Source organism: Nipponia nippon, unplaced genomic scaffold, assembly GCF_047370975.1.
Source record: "Nipponia nippon isolate SJK-2023a ecotype South Korea unplaced genomic scaffold, ASM4737097v1 scaffold_2, whole genome shotgun sequence".
NCBI classification, from domain to species: Eukaryota; Metazoa; Chordata; class Aves; order Pelecaniformes; family Threskiornithidae; genus Nipponia; species Nipponia nippon.
Genome location: NW_028262336.1, coordinates 129683259 through 129696004, shown reverse-complemented (window position 1 = coordinate 129696004; position 12746 = coordinate 129683259). Strand labels below are relative to the sequence as shown.

At 54.4% G+C, this 12746-nt stretch overlaps 1 protein-coding gene across 2 annotated transcripts in view; it reads left to right on the top strand.

The window, feature by feature from the left end:
- The window catches only part of RAB6A (RAB6A, member RAS oncogene family), a 64751-nt gene extending 56746 nt beyond the window's left edge, over nt 1–8005 (top strand). For both annotated transcript variants that reach the window (XM_087756099.1, XM_087756100.1), the window contains exons 7-8: nt 1272–1338; nt 4850–8005. In XM_087756099.1, the coding sequence (XP_087612225.1) occupies nt 1272–1338; nt 4850–4914 (132 nt within the window). In that variant the 3' untranslated portion in view covers nt 4915–8005. The remainder of the gene's footprint in view (nt 1–1271; nt 1339–4849) is intronic.
- The last annotated feature ends 4741 nt before the right edge of the window (nt 8006–12746 follow it).

Sequence of the window (12746 nt, the reverse complement as noted above, 5' to 3'; positions counted from 1 at the left end):
TGTATCTGGGGGTGTGCTGAGCGCATCAGCATGGGACCAGAACTCTACTAGGGCTGTTCTCCAAAGGCAAGAAACAATTAGGTAATGATTTGATAACCCTGAGGAACAGCAAAGGCGGCTGATCCGTCCGTCAGATTTGTCCTGTCCTTCCCTCCTCCTGCATGCACACTCGCCGAGGCACCCAAAAAAGAGAACGCTACTGCTGACCCTTGTGTGGTTCCTACCAGTTGAACACGGCAGCTTCTCGGAGAAATCGGGCTCAGGTGAAGGACAGTCCTTCACTGTGCTGTTCCTCTGCAGCAGAAGACTGTTGCGGGCTCAGGAAATTCCGGGGAATTCTCCTGCGTTAATAGTGGGCAAATCTGGAGGCTCCTCGCCCAGAGGGTTTGGGGAAATGCCACGCAGTGGGAACCGCAAATCTGCGCCTTGGGGGCAAAGGTAGGAAATGTGGGAGAGGGAATTGGGCCCGGTCAGTCTTACGTCTCGGCCTCCTTCCAGTTGAATAAAACCACAAAGAGAGTTTGAAGCTAAGACCCTGCTGGGAAACTGGAGACAGCGTCTAAGTGAGAGGTAGAAGAACTGCTTTGGGATTGCAGGTGCACTCGACACACGTTCCTGTTCTGTGTTTTGTACCCTGTGTGTGGGCTGGACATAGGGTAACGATGGAGCGGATACCAAAAGTTGAGGGTGCTCAGAAAAGGGTTGGGCAAATGCCTGAAAGAAAGATCCTTTGTCTGGGGCCGTAGGGAGCCCGAGCCACAGGTACGTGGAGCCTGGAAGAAGGCGCTTAGGGGATGTCATTACGTACACCGCCTTTTCTGACGCTCCTCTGTACGCGCCAGCCTGGCCAATGTTGGTGACAGACTTCTGGCTGTTGTGTGTGACTCCACCGGCGTGCCCGTGCCCCTGCGTAACTAACGCTCCGTGGAGGTGTGAAGGTCGAGTTCCCACCTGACGCGGGGAAGTTGTTGGGGTCAGTGGGCTGGGACAGAGGCGAGGTGCAAATGCTGGATTCCAAACAGACCGTGTTTGCAGAGAAGGTGGTAGAAGATTTGCTGCTTGTAGCCAGTAACATTTGCTCTTCAGTAACAACAAAACTGTGGTTTGCCATTTCCTAAGAATAAAGGTTATATTTGGTGTCAGGCTTTTTGGTGTAAGCAGTGTAAATAGTACTGAAGGATGCATTGAATCATTGTTTGAACTGTATCAACCGGGGTGCGCACTCCTTAAAGTACGATTGTTTTGATCTGTTCCCTGTGTGTTTTTTGCAGCTTTTCCGACGCGTGGCAGCTGCCTTGCCTGGAATGGAAAGCACACAAGACAAAAGTAGAGAAGACAGTATCCTTTATGCGTCTGTGCTGCGATTCAGTGGTGGCAAAGCGCTGCCAGGCGTTACCGTGGACGAGGAAAATGCAGACCCTGAATAACAAGGGTGAAGAAGGAGGGAGCGATCTCTCTCCTGCAGCCCCCGGTCATCCCAAAAAGAGGCCCGAGAGGGGGAATGGGGGCAACCTTCGAGCTTGAAGTACTGAGGAAGAAGGCTTGGTGGGACTAGAGAGCTGGGACTAGGGGTGTTAAGGGTGGAGGCCTCTACTGTAAAGGAGGGGAAGTAGGGACGCTTAGGGCTATGAGGTAGTATAAAAGTGAGGACAACCGAATGGAAGCTGAAGGGAGGACAAAGGGAAGGTGCAGAAGGGTGCAAACAGATCCAGAACGTTTCTTGGCTGGGTGTTTGAGCAGGGTGGATGTGGGGAGGGAGGGGGAGGCTATGAAGTGGGAGAAAAGAGCTGCAAAGAGGCCTGAAAAAAATCTCGGTGGCTTTTGCGGAGCAAATGCTCAGGTCTGACTTGCAGAATCCTAAAATAAGCTAGGTTGGAAGGGACCTCTGTAGGTCCCTTCTCCAAGCTTTCTGCTCAAAGCAGGGCTAACTCCAAAATCAGGCCAGTTTCTCAGGGTTCTGTTCAGGGAAACTTCAGAAATCTCCGAGGACGGAGCTCCCGTAACCTCCCAGGGCAGGCTGTTGCAGTGCTTGGCCCCAGGCGGCTCTGGGCAGGCATCTGTGTGGTGCGAGGGAGGAGAAGACTCAGCTGAAGGCATCAGCCTGGGGCAAGGGAAAGGAGACGGCCTGAGGGATGGAAAAGGGATAAAGCTTTCTGCATAACAAGCAGTGTGGCTAAGCCTGAATTTCTTACCTGGCCAGGTGGGTGTTTGGGGAGGGCAGCTAAGCCCACGTAGGTGCTTTTGTGGGTGGGTTGTAAGAAAAGCTGGGGCAGGGGCTGGAGCCCAAGGCTGGGGAGGAGCGGCTGGGGGAGCTGGGGGGGCTCAGCCTGGAGAAGAGGAGGCTGAGGGGAGCCCTCATCGCTCTCTGCAACTGCCTGAAAGGAGGCTGGAGCCGGGGGGGTCGGTCTCTGCTCCCCAGGAACAAGCGATGGGACGAGAGGGAACGGCCTCAAGCTGCGCCAGGGCAGGTTTGGGTTGGGTATTGGGAAAAAGTTCTTCACAGCGAGAGTGGTCAGGCCCTGGCCCAGGCTGCCCAGGGAAATGGTGCAATCACAGTCCCTGGAAGTGTTCAAAACACGTGTGGCTGTGGTGCTTAGGGACAGGGTTAGTGGTGGGCCTGGCAGTTATGTTAACGGTTGGACTCGATGATCTCAGAGGTCCTTTCCAACCTTAGCAATTCTGTGATTCTATAAAACCGTAGGAGTGGTTGTGGTTGCCTAGCATAGCTCTGGAGGTGAAAGAAGTTCTGTGATAACCGAGCCACTTCTTACAATCTCACCTGACTACCTGCTTCTGCTCGCTCGGATTAGAGAGGAAAGGTAAGGCAGAAGGTGGAGAGAGGGCTGCCTGCCTCTCCTCCTGCAGCGAAAGCGCTGGACGGGAGGTGAACGAGCAGGGGAAATCGCGGTGGGTACTTCCAGGTGAGAGCAACGAGGGGTTGCGTTGGGTCCTGATGGAAAGAGTTGGTGAGATGCTAGAAGTGGGTGAGCTTTTTTGAGAAGAGAAACTTTTTCAGGGTTGTCAGTTTTCTTTGCAGCAGGGATCGCATAGCTGGCAGCCGGTACACGGAGGAGAAATGGTGCTTTGGAGGAAGGATGCGGCAGGAGCTGTGGGAGAGGACAAGCCTGGTGCTGAAACTACATCTGTAGAGCATCTTACCGCATAGGGGAAAGGAGGATTTGGGAAGCTGTGGATTGCAACTGCTAAGGCACAAGCTTACGGACTTGATCGATCAAAAATATTTCATTATGCAGGTCAGCAAAAGGTTAATGAGCACCAATCTTTATTAATGAGAGGACGGTGGTAGAACGCAGAGGCAGTGGCTGATGGGCCTGCCGTTTCCCTTATCAGGGAGTTTGATCACCCGTCTCTAACCGGGAGTGCAATAAGGACACTTGGAATTTGACTTCCTGCAGACTGCAGATAGCAGAAATTAAATACGATTGTCTCCCGGACAGCTGCGCTGGGATTCATGGTGGGGGATTTTCCATAGGCTTTTTTGCCCAACATTGAGGGTTCAAGGATCTTGAACTGCTCGTGCTCAGCGATGAAGCTGGCAAGGCTCATTTCGAGCATCTCTGACTCTGGGAATGTGTATTGAGGTTTAGATTGGCGAAACAAACGGACCAAATATTTGAGATGAATTATTGGTCTTTTGTTTCCCTTGTTATTTTCTCCGAACCTCTGTAAAAATCAACTTCCACCCCCTGAAGAAATAAGCGGGAAGTACCAGCTGTGTGCCCTATGCGCCTCTCTGTTAACTGACGAGAAAAACGCTTGAGACTTGTGCCGAACTGCCGTGAGTCGGGTTTTTTGGGGGGGATTAGTGTTCAAAGCTCCTCCTGTGAAAGGCTACGTCAGCGTTGTAACTGCACCAGCTGGGAATTGCAGTGCCGCGAAGGGACTCGGAGCAGCGAGCCCTCCTTACGTTCTCGGTGGATGTTAGCTGTCGTTGCGAGGGGTGAGTTCAGGGAGATGGCAGGGGGTTTGTCGGCTGGCAGTGGGGCGAGCCGAGCGGTTTAACTAGAGGAAGGATTGACGGGAGAGTTCAGGGCGGCACGTACGGAGCAGCGCGTCTGCGAGCTGTGGGTGGTGTAACTCCTCGGGGGCTAGCGATGCGCGCGGCGTGAGGAGGAGCGGCCTCGCTGGAACGTGCTGCTGGGGGGTTCTCTTAGCAGGGCGGATGCTGCCGGCTGTATTCACACCCCTTCTTAAACCCACACAGGCTCTCCTGCCGGCCCCGAAGCTGAGCGCGGGCAGCGGGGTGGTAAGTGCTTGCCAGTTGGCTGGGAAGTGTAGCGTTTGAGAAGGAAAGGAGCTGTCTTGCGTGGGTTCCTCCAGGCTCCTGCTCTCTCCAGGGCTTAGCCGGTCTTTGAGGCAGCGGGTTGACCCCCTCCTGGGTGCCCAGCGGCTGGAGGTGCTGCTCGCAGTGCTGGAAGACTGAATCTAGCCTTGATTTGAAACCGGGGCTTTCGGAGCTGTTACTGGTTCCCTCTGCTAAGGGTGATTAGACCCTTCGGCGTATAGATCTTCAATTACCATAGCAATCGCTTGGGAACAAGAAGAGATCACTGGGGAGAAGCAGACTCAGGTTAGAGCCAGACATTCGGGGCCTGACGTCTTCTGCTGCGTACTTCAGAACGTGCCAGTGTCAGGGCGAGAGGGGCTGCTGAGAAACCTCTCTCTTGACTTTGGTTCGAAACTGGTCTTTTCAAGAGCTTTTGAAAAGCCTTTTCAAGTATTTTGCTGGGAAGTACCGAACCGAAAATGCCAGTCAAAATCCTGCCCTCCCTCTGCTTGGCAGGGAGACCGCGTTGGCTATCTGTTTGCCTTAACTGATTTCTTCCAGTGATTGACATAAAACTGGAAAAGCCTCAAGAGCAGCCTGTCAGTGAAGGAGGCTGTTCCTGCTAATACCACGTGGCTTCTACCTTTCTCCAGAACATCACTGCTTTCCCTCCCTTTACTCTTCATTGACTGCAGTGTGAATATTGGCTTGAACCTTCCCCTTTCAGTAATAACGTATTGCAGTTCATCATCGCTGGCTGTCTCGTGGAGATGATCTATTAGCTTCACAAGCACACACACACACACACAAAGAAAATGTCAGTGTCTTCATTATTTATAAGAAAAAAAAAAAAAGCCAAAATATTCCAGCGTATTCTAGTTATAACTTTAAAAAAAAAAAAAATAGGTACAATTTCTTAATATCTGTTCCTTTTTTAATATGTTATGATATTGCACTTTGAAATGATGGAAACTGAGTAAGTTTTGAATTGGACTTAGACGAGATGTACGTGCAGAAGAATGCTTGCCAATCTTCCCCATTTGATTTCTCTAACAAACCGGAGACGACTAGACAGCAGTCAGAAACGCAAGCGGAGGTGGCGTATGCCGAGGTTTAAATGCTTATCCTTACAGTAATAAAAAAAAAAAAACAAACCCTAAAACCAAGCTCTTAAATCGTTTGAGCAGAGATAGTCTGACTGGTTTTCAAACCCCCAAACGTTTTTGGAAACGCAGCCTTAGCTGGGGGGGGGGGTTTCGACACCACGAAAGGCTACTGGATTTTTTAGTTCTTGCAGAGGCAACGTTGAACACATTTCCAAGAAAGCATACTGAGGAGTACGGAGCGTCTGTGGGAGCGGGATGAGTGGCTGCGGGAGGAGGCGGGGGGGAGGAAAGGGTGGATGTGCATTAGCAAAACACTTGCAGGAAACAGGAGAAATACGTTTCGAGTGCAAGATGAGTTTTAAGAGCGTTTTTTTTTTGTTTTCCTTTTATGTAGAACACCGATGAAGTCAATTATTACTGCCCGAGAGCTGGGAACGTACCGTTTCAGCTGTTTGGAGGAGAAAGCTTTTTGCTTCTTTTTTTTTTTTTCGTTGTTTTTTTAGGGGAAATATTAAGTGAATTCAGGACCGGCACTAAAACCTGCCGAAGCGGATTGAAACCTTTTAAATTTGGCAGAAAGAGGAAAGAGCAGCTGGATTACCCAGCGGAGACGCTGTGTTCACAGGCCAGTTCCCGGCTGGGAGAGAGGGGGCGGCGGAAGGGGGGACGGCTCCCGCTTTTCCATAGCGTGGCCGTAGGTCGACCGGGAAAGGGGTGTTTACTTGGATTACGCAGAAATCTAGTAGAGAGGTCTTAGACGGAAAGGAAGGGAGTTTAATAGGATGGGAACCAACTGACGATCATGCAGATTTATGCCTTTATTTTTTAGCATTTTTTTATGTTCAGTCTTCCAAGCTGGTTTAGTTTGGTTCACTAGAGCTGTATAGTTCGGTTAAATAACGAGTAATTTAGTTTTCTATTTAACTAGGCTTACAATTAACCATTTTTCTTTGGTATTTATTTCTTTGCTTAATTTTTTACTCTTTTCAGTAATTATTTTTTGTTTCGTTTTGCTGAGGAATCTGTTTCGAGCTTTGCTGATGTTGCGAGACGTAGCTACCCGAGAAACACGGAATCGAACACACTAGAAGTGCACCCTTTTAATCTTTACTAGTCATTGTGAAGTTGCTGTGTAAGTTAATAAACACAATTGTAAATACATTGTTTGCTGGGCAAATACGGCCGAGTTACAGTGCAGGAAGGAATTCTTGAGTCTGTGTTGCGATTGCTACTTAAACGAACAATTGCAAGCAAATATTCAGGCTCCTCCTTTGTTCTCTTCTGCCCCTCTGCCATCTAAACCAAGCGGGGGAGAGAAAGGGCATCGTCCTCACCACCACTTCCCCCAGGAAACGGGCGTAAAAGATTTGGAATTGGTCATTCCTGACAGGAATGCTAGGCTCCTGCCCTGCCCTGGGTTTATAGCAGCTCTGCACCACAATAACTTAAAGGCAGAATGAGATGTAAAGTGCTTTTATAATGCAATATTAAAGGCGAGTTTTTTTGACGTGGCATGTCTTGAAATAAACATCGATGATATGTGACAAAGGATCATTCTTTATTTAAAAGAAACTCTTGGGGGGAAGGAAACCTGGCTACTTTTCCTGTGTTGTACCATTCTTAACTGTGCAAAACTGGTTCATCCTGCTGCTTTTTCGTTTTGGTTTGGGTTTTTTTTTTTTCATTTTTTCCCTTTGGTTCTTCAGGCAACTTACGTTGGTCATCATTTGGCTGTTTTCCACAAGCACATTTTTGCTTCCGATAGAACCAAACCCCTGCGTTTCCCATAGTTAGAAGCTTTAAGCGCTGGATTTGCCAGGAGCTGGCTTGTCACGGGCGGGTTACGACGGACCGGCAGCTCGGCTGCTTTTAACAGAAGCTGCTCGCGGCGAGCGGCTGCGCGTCCGGGAGCGCGTTTGTCCTGTGGGCCCGTTACAACTCGCTCCAAAAGAAAGGTGTAGGGAGGAGCATGCCCGCGAGCTCGGCGTTCGGCGCAGCCCGGCGGCTGTGGGAACAAGGAGGGGTCCCCAGGTGTTTGGCACTTACCCCCCGAGGTCTGCTCAGGACAGACCTGCGACCGATGGCCTTGCCGATAGTCAGTGCTTAACGTGACTACAGGGCTCGATCCCGTCCTAATCCCAGTTTTCCAGAGAAAAGACAATTCAAAGGGAGCACAGGAGCAACACAGTCTTAATTTCATTCTTTTTGGTTTTTTTTTTTCCTTTCTGCACCATAATTCCTCGCGCCATCCGTCTGTCGGGTTTTAGGCTTTCATTTCATTTTGCTCCATCGACGTGGCCAGTAGAACCACGGGAACAGGCTTTTTTTAACGATGATTTTGTAAACAGTGAAGGTTTCTGCTCTGTTTCTTTTCTCCTCCCCGCTCTGGCTTGATCGTTGTACAGTACATGATGCAGCTATTCCATTACTCACTTTTTGTCTTGATACAAGTAGTTGAAGAAATTGTATAAGGGGAAAAAGGTTCCTTTTCTTCATGTTGGAATGTCACTGGTACCTCAGCTCTGTTTGATAATATGAAACAACAACGACGACGACGAAAAAAAAAAAATCCTTAGCGCTTGAACTAAATAAATACCTGTCTCATTGGAAAGCTCTGGGTCTCTTCTCTAAGTACGTCCATCAGAACGCAGCTTCGTGGGGGTGCAGGGCGTCAGGCTGCCGCTTCTCGCTCCTGTCTCGTGGGTTGGAAGTGCTGCAGGAGGCTTTTTTAAGGGCAAGAGTAAGGTTTTTTGTTGGAGGAAAGATGGTGGAGTTGTGTGCTTACTGTTCCTCCCGTTCTGTACGGTGTCTCTGCGATTGTTTCCAGCGATCGACGAGCGATGCCGAGGACGGGCAGAGGGAGCGCGTCCTTTCTGGCCCTTTCACCCTCTTGAAACGCAGCCGTTTCCTCTGTCCCCTTCCGCAGAGGTGATTTCGGGCGCCTTGGGCGGCCTCGCCGCTGCCTGCTTCAGCTTCCCGGGCTGCCTGCTCCGCGATAGCCGGCGAGCGAGGGCGGACCGACCCCGCCTTCCCTCAGGAGGATCCTCCTGAAGCCTCCACCTTGCCGGAGATGGCGGACGAGGGCTGCGGGGACGGGTCGGTGAGTACCAGTAACAGATGCTCTTTGACGGAGTTATCCTTGTCTGGTATTCTAGGGAAATTTAAACTGGTTTTGGTCTGGTAACACCAGCAGCCTAACCTCTGTCGCTTAAAAAGACCGTCAATAAATAGGTCGTTAAATTTGACAAGGATGAAACTTGAATGTGGCCTGTGGGGATGTGCTGGGGTTGGCGATACGGGAACAGCCGTACGGGGACAGGTCACTGGAAGAGGCTTTCGTCGCCGCGGGGAGCTTCTGTTCCTCGTACCTGGCGCCTCCAGCTCCTGTCGGGGTGGGAAACGGGGAGAAGCGCCCGGAGAGCTGCCCGAGGGCTCTAGGGAATGGGAGGAGGCACCTGAAACCACCACCTTCACCTCGCAAGAGTGGGTTTTAGGATTAATCTGTTGGAGGGAGCTGAACTTAATATAAGCGGGTGTTGTCTCGCGATGGTCTCAATTCCTCCTTACTGCTCCCCGTTGCTGTTGAATTACCATAATGCTGCTGCCGTCCGTAGCCTTGGGGCTGTCCCCTCAACTACTGGTATCCCGATTGCCCACCCAGAAAAGGGAGCTGGATTAAACCGGAGGGAAGGGGCCGTCTCTGGGCAAGGCACGGTCCGGGGGCACCGTCGGCTCCGGTGCAGGATGCTGGTCCTGGCCGCTAGCTCACGGCTGCGGCGGGTCGAGCTCTCTGCTCCCGACCTCGCTGGTTTTTATTAGCTGTGAAGTCGGATAGGGAGCGTCTGGCTCGGATCAGAGCCTGCTCCGTGCTGGCGTTTGCCGATGGCTGCTCCGCTGGCGGGGCCGGCCCTGGTTTTGCGGGGCTTGAGAAGCCGCAGCGTCCTCCCAGCAGCGTCCGCAGAGCTGCTGCGGCAGCCGACGCCGTCCCCTCGCTGCGCAGCGTCCCTTCTGCTGCCGGCGCCCCAATCCCTCAGCACACCAGACCCTGAGAGGGCTCTACCTGATGCAGCAGCACCTTTTTCCATGCTGGGCATGTTCCAGCCCCGACAAGAAGATAAACGGAGAGCGGGCAGGCTGCTTCTCGCCGTGCTACCTGCACCGCGGCTGCGGCAGACGCTGCCAACGCTCCCGCAGTCGGGAAAGCAGCTGCAAACACCCGGACCTGAACACAGCCTCTCCCATCCGCGCGGCCGGAGCGCTCGCTGCTCAGCCGCCTCCGTCGTTGCCTGAGCTGGGCTTTCCAGGCTCGCCGGCCTTGGTTTTTCATCGATTTGCAAAAGGATCTTTTTTTTTATTCCCCCCCCGCTCTTTACCCACCTTTCCTTCCCCACCCCGCTCTGAGCGCACACCAAAGTCTAACGTGGTTTTTTTAATAAGGTTTTTTTGGGATCTTCTTATAGCGGCCGAAGGTAACCGCCCGCCCGGACTGACGCCGTAACCGCCCGGCTCGGCCGTGCCGGGAGTTAAACGCCAGCTGATTGCGGTGACACGAGCGGCTCTGGTCCCCGGAGGAGGAGGAGCGGGGCAGGGCTGAAGGCAGCTGGGCGAGCGCCGTTTCCGAGTTGAATCTTCCCGGCTCGCCACCTGTTTCCGAGGTTTTTGGGTATAAATTAAAGCCATCTTGAGTGCTCGCTGTCGGCCACCCGGAGAGCGCATCTGGAACCCGGATTGTGTTCAAGGCTTGATTAAAGTTACCGCTAATTAAAGCGCTGAAATGGCTCTGTATCCCCCCTGCGCAGCCCGTCGGTCTGTCCGCCGTGCTGCCTGCCCTCGGATACAGGAGGGAGAAAGCGGTGCCTGTCGACACTCCCGGGGCTGGTGGTGGACTTGGCGCTGACCTTTCCCGCCTTTATCCGAGCTCGGGAAGATGGGACAGGGGTGGAAATTCGACGCTTGATCCTGACGTTTGCCGAGGCGTAGCAGCCTGCGACGCAGCTGCTTTATTTCCAGAGAAGTGGGGTTTTGATCGCAGCGAGGGTCAAGCGGCTCCAGCTGATTTCTTTGCTGTGACATTCGGGGATTTCACCTTACAAGGCCGTTTGCGGGCACGCTTGGGCGTTACCCGCTTCTGCCTGGTCCTTACCGCTGATCCCGCCGCGGCAACCCTCGGTTTGGAGGGGGTTTTGAGTCGTTTGGGACTTCGGCAGCGATCGCTGCTGGGCGAGAGGGGTCGTACGAGTCGGTATCGGAGCGTGAATGGAGCGCGTCACCCCTCGTTTCTGTTTTTCGGCTCTTGTCCCTCTGGTCCTGCGCAGCGTCCGTCCCGCTCGGCCCCGAAGGCCCCCGGGGAGGCCCTCTCCTGCGGGCGAAGACCTGAGCGGAGCGGAAACCGAGCCGGGTGGTTTGGTGGACAATGGGTTTTGTTGTTTATGCTTCCAAATTTCTTTTTAACCTATTTAATTGCTCCTTCGTTTAGCTTCCTAACGAGGGGTCTGGCCGCCATCAGCTCCTCCCACCGACAGCACGAAGACCCCAGGAGTCGCCGCCGGAGGCGCGTGCTGGTCCGTCGCTGCCCGTCTTGGTGGCCTTGCCTGGATCACTTGGCGTCCCCGGCTCTTCGGGAGACCGGCACAGCCCCGCTCGGCAGGAGAGAAGCAGGATCAGCCCTGGGATGTTCGGGTACTGCAGGGACGGGGGAGCGCGGCGGCGGCTGAGCCGGGGAAAAGGAGCTTTTGCGGGTCAGCAGCTGGACGTGGCGCGGGAAGGAGAGCGCCTTTCCAGGCTGCGCTGCTCCTGGTGAAGCGTTTCCAGATGTTTCCGTCGCCAGGCGTGCCTCACCCTTGGGTTATGCGCCTCGTGCGGTAAATGCCTGCCAGCAGCTCCCAGCCTGGCACTGGAGATGGGCTTGCCCAGGAAAAGCTCCGGCTTTTCCTAGATCTTCCAGCTCCCGGGATTGCTGAATTCCCAGAGAAAAGAGGATTTAGGGGATGTCCCCCTGCTTGGCCTGTCCCTACAACTGCCCCTTCCCTGCCCGGCCCCTCTTGCACCCGCAGGTTACACTGCTGAGACTCGGGTGCTTTATTCCCATGGGGCTGGGCTCGGCTCCGCGTCCCAGCCTGCTTCGGTAGCAGCCAGACGCGCTGCTCCGCTTCCCGGCAGATGGGCCGGCACTGGGGAGTCTCCGTCGGCGCTAACTGGCGGCGTTGGCGGCAGCTGGGGCTGGTTTAGCCCCGGAGTTAAACCAGGCTCAGTCCTTGCACCCTGGGACTTCGTGGTGGTGACGGGTGCCCTGCGGCGGGTCCTGCTCCCCGGGCTCCTTCCAGGAGGAAGGAAAGAGCCGTTGCTCCCAAAGCCCTGGGGGACGCCCTGCAAAGGGTCTGCTGCTCCCGCAGGGACAGCTTTAGGTGCAGGCGACGCTGGAAAATAGGTCGGAAAATAGGTCGGAAAGCGGGACGGCAGCCCCGGGCGTTGGACTGAACCGGGAGGGAGCGGGGCCAAGCGCTGTTCGGCCCCCGCGCAGCTCGTTTCCCACCTGAAGTCCATCCTAAAAGCAGGCGGGGGGGTGGTTGTTCCATTTTTCCGCATCAACCCTCCCTGCTGCCGCAGCAGGAATAACGGCGGGGGCCGGGGATCGGCGGTCCAGAGAGCGCGTGGTAGGCGCGGAGGTGAGCGTGCCGCACGCGGGGCCGGGGTCAAGGCGAAGGCGGACAGGAGGAGGGCGCAGAGGGGCGAACGGGGCCGGATCCTTCCCCTCCCCACCCCTGCAAGCCGGGGTTCGTGTGTTGAAACCCTGAGCCCCTGCTTTAGAAAGCGCTGAATTTTTTCTAAAAGCAGGGGGCAGGCCAACCTCAGCTTCTCTCCGTTTTGCAAATTAAATAGTGATGCTTTTAAACCATTTCGAGGCTTAAAACGGGGCGGGCAGGGCCCTGCGCTGCAGCGGTCCCTTCGGGAACGGAGACGGCTCATCCCGCAGGCGCCGAATTTGGGGCGCAGAGGACGGAGCTGCCCTGCCAGCGCGATCGCGGTCGTCGAGCACCGCGGCAAGTGGGGTTTCTCGGGCAGGTTTTTCCCTTCTGCGGCTCTTCGGGGCCGTCGCGCCGCCTTCGGAGGCTGCGAGCGGGACCCTGCGGTGCCGGGGACGGCGTCTGGGTGCTGCGAGCTCTGGGTTTCGAGCTTTCCGGCAGCCCGTCCCTCCCCTCGAGCTGCCCTCGGAGCTCCCGCTTGGGAAGGGAGGAAAAGGAGGGGACGGGGGAGCTGGCGACACCCGTGCGAGGGGCACCCAAACCTCCCCACCCCCCGAGATCGCTGAGGGTGAGCAGCTCCCTCATCCTCCCTCACCCGCAGGCTGGGTC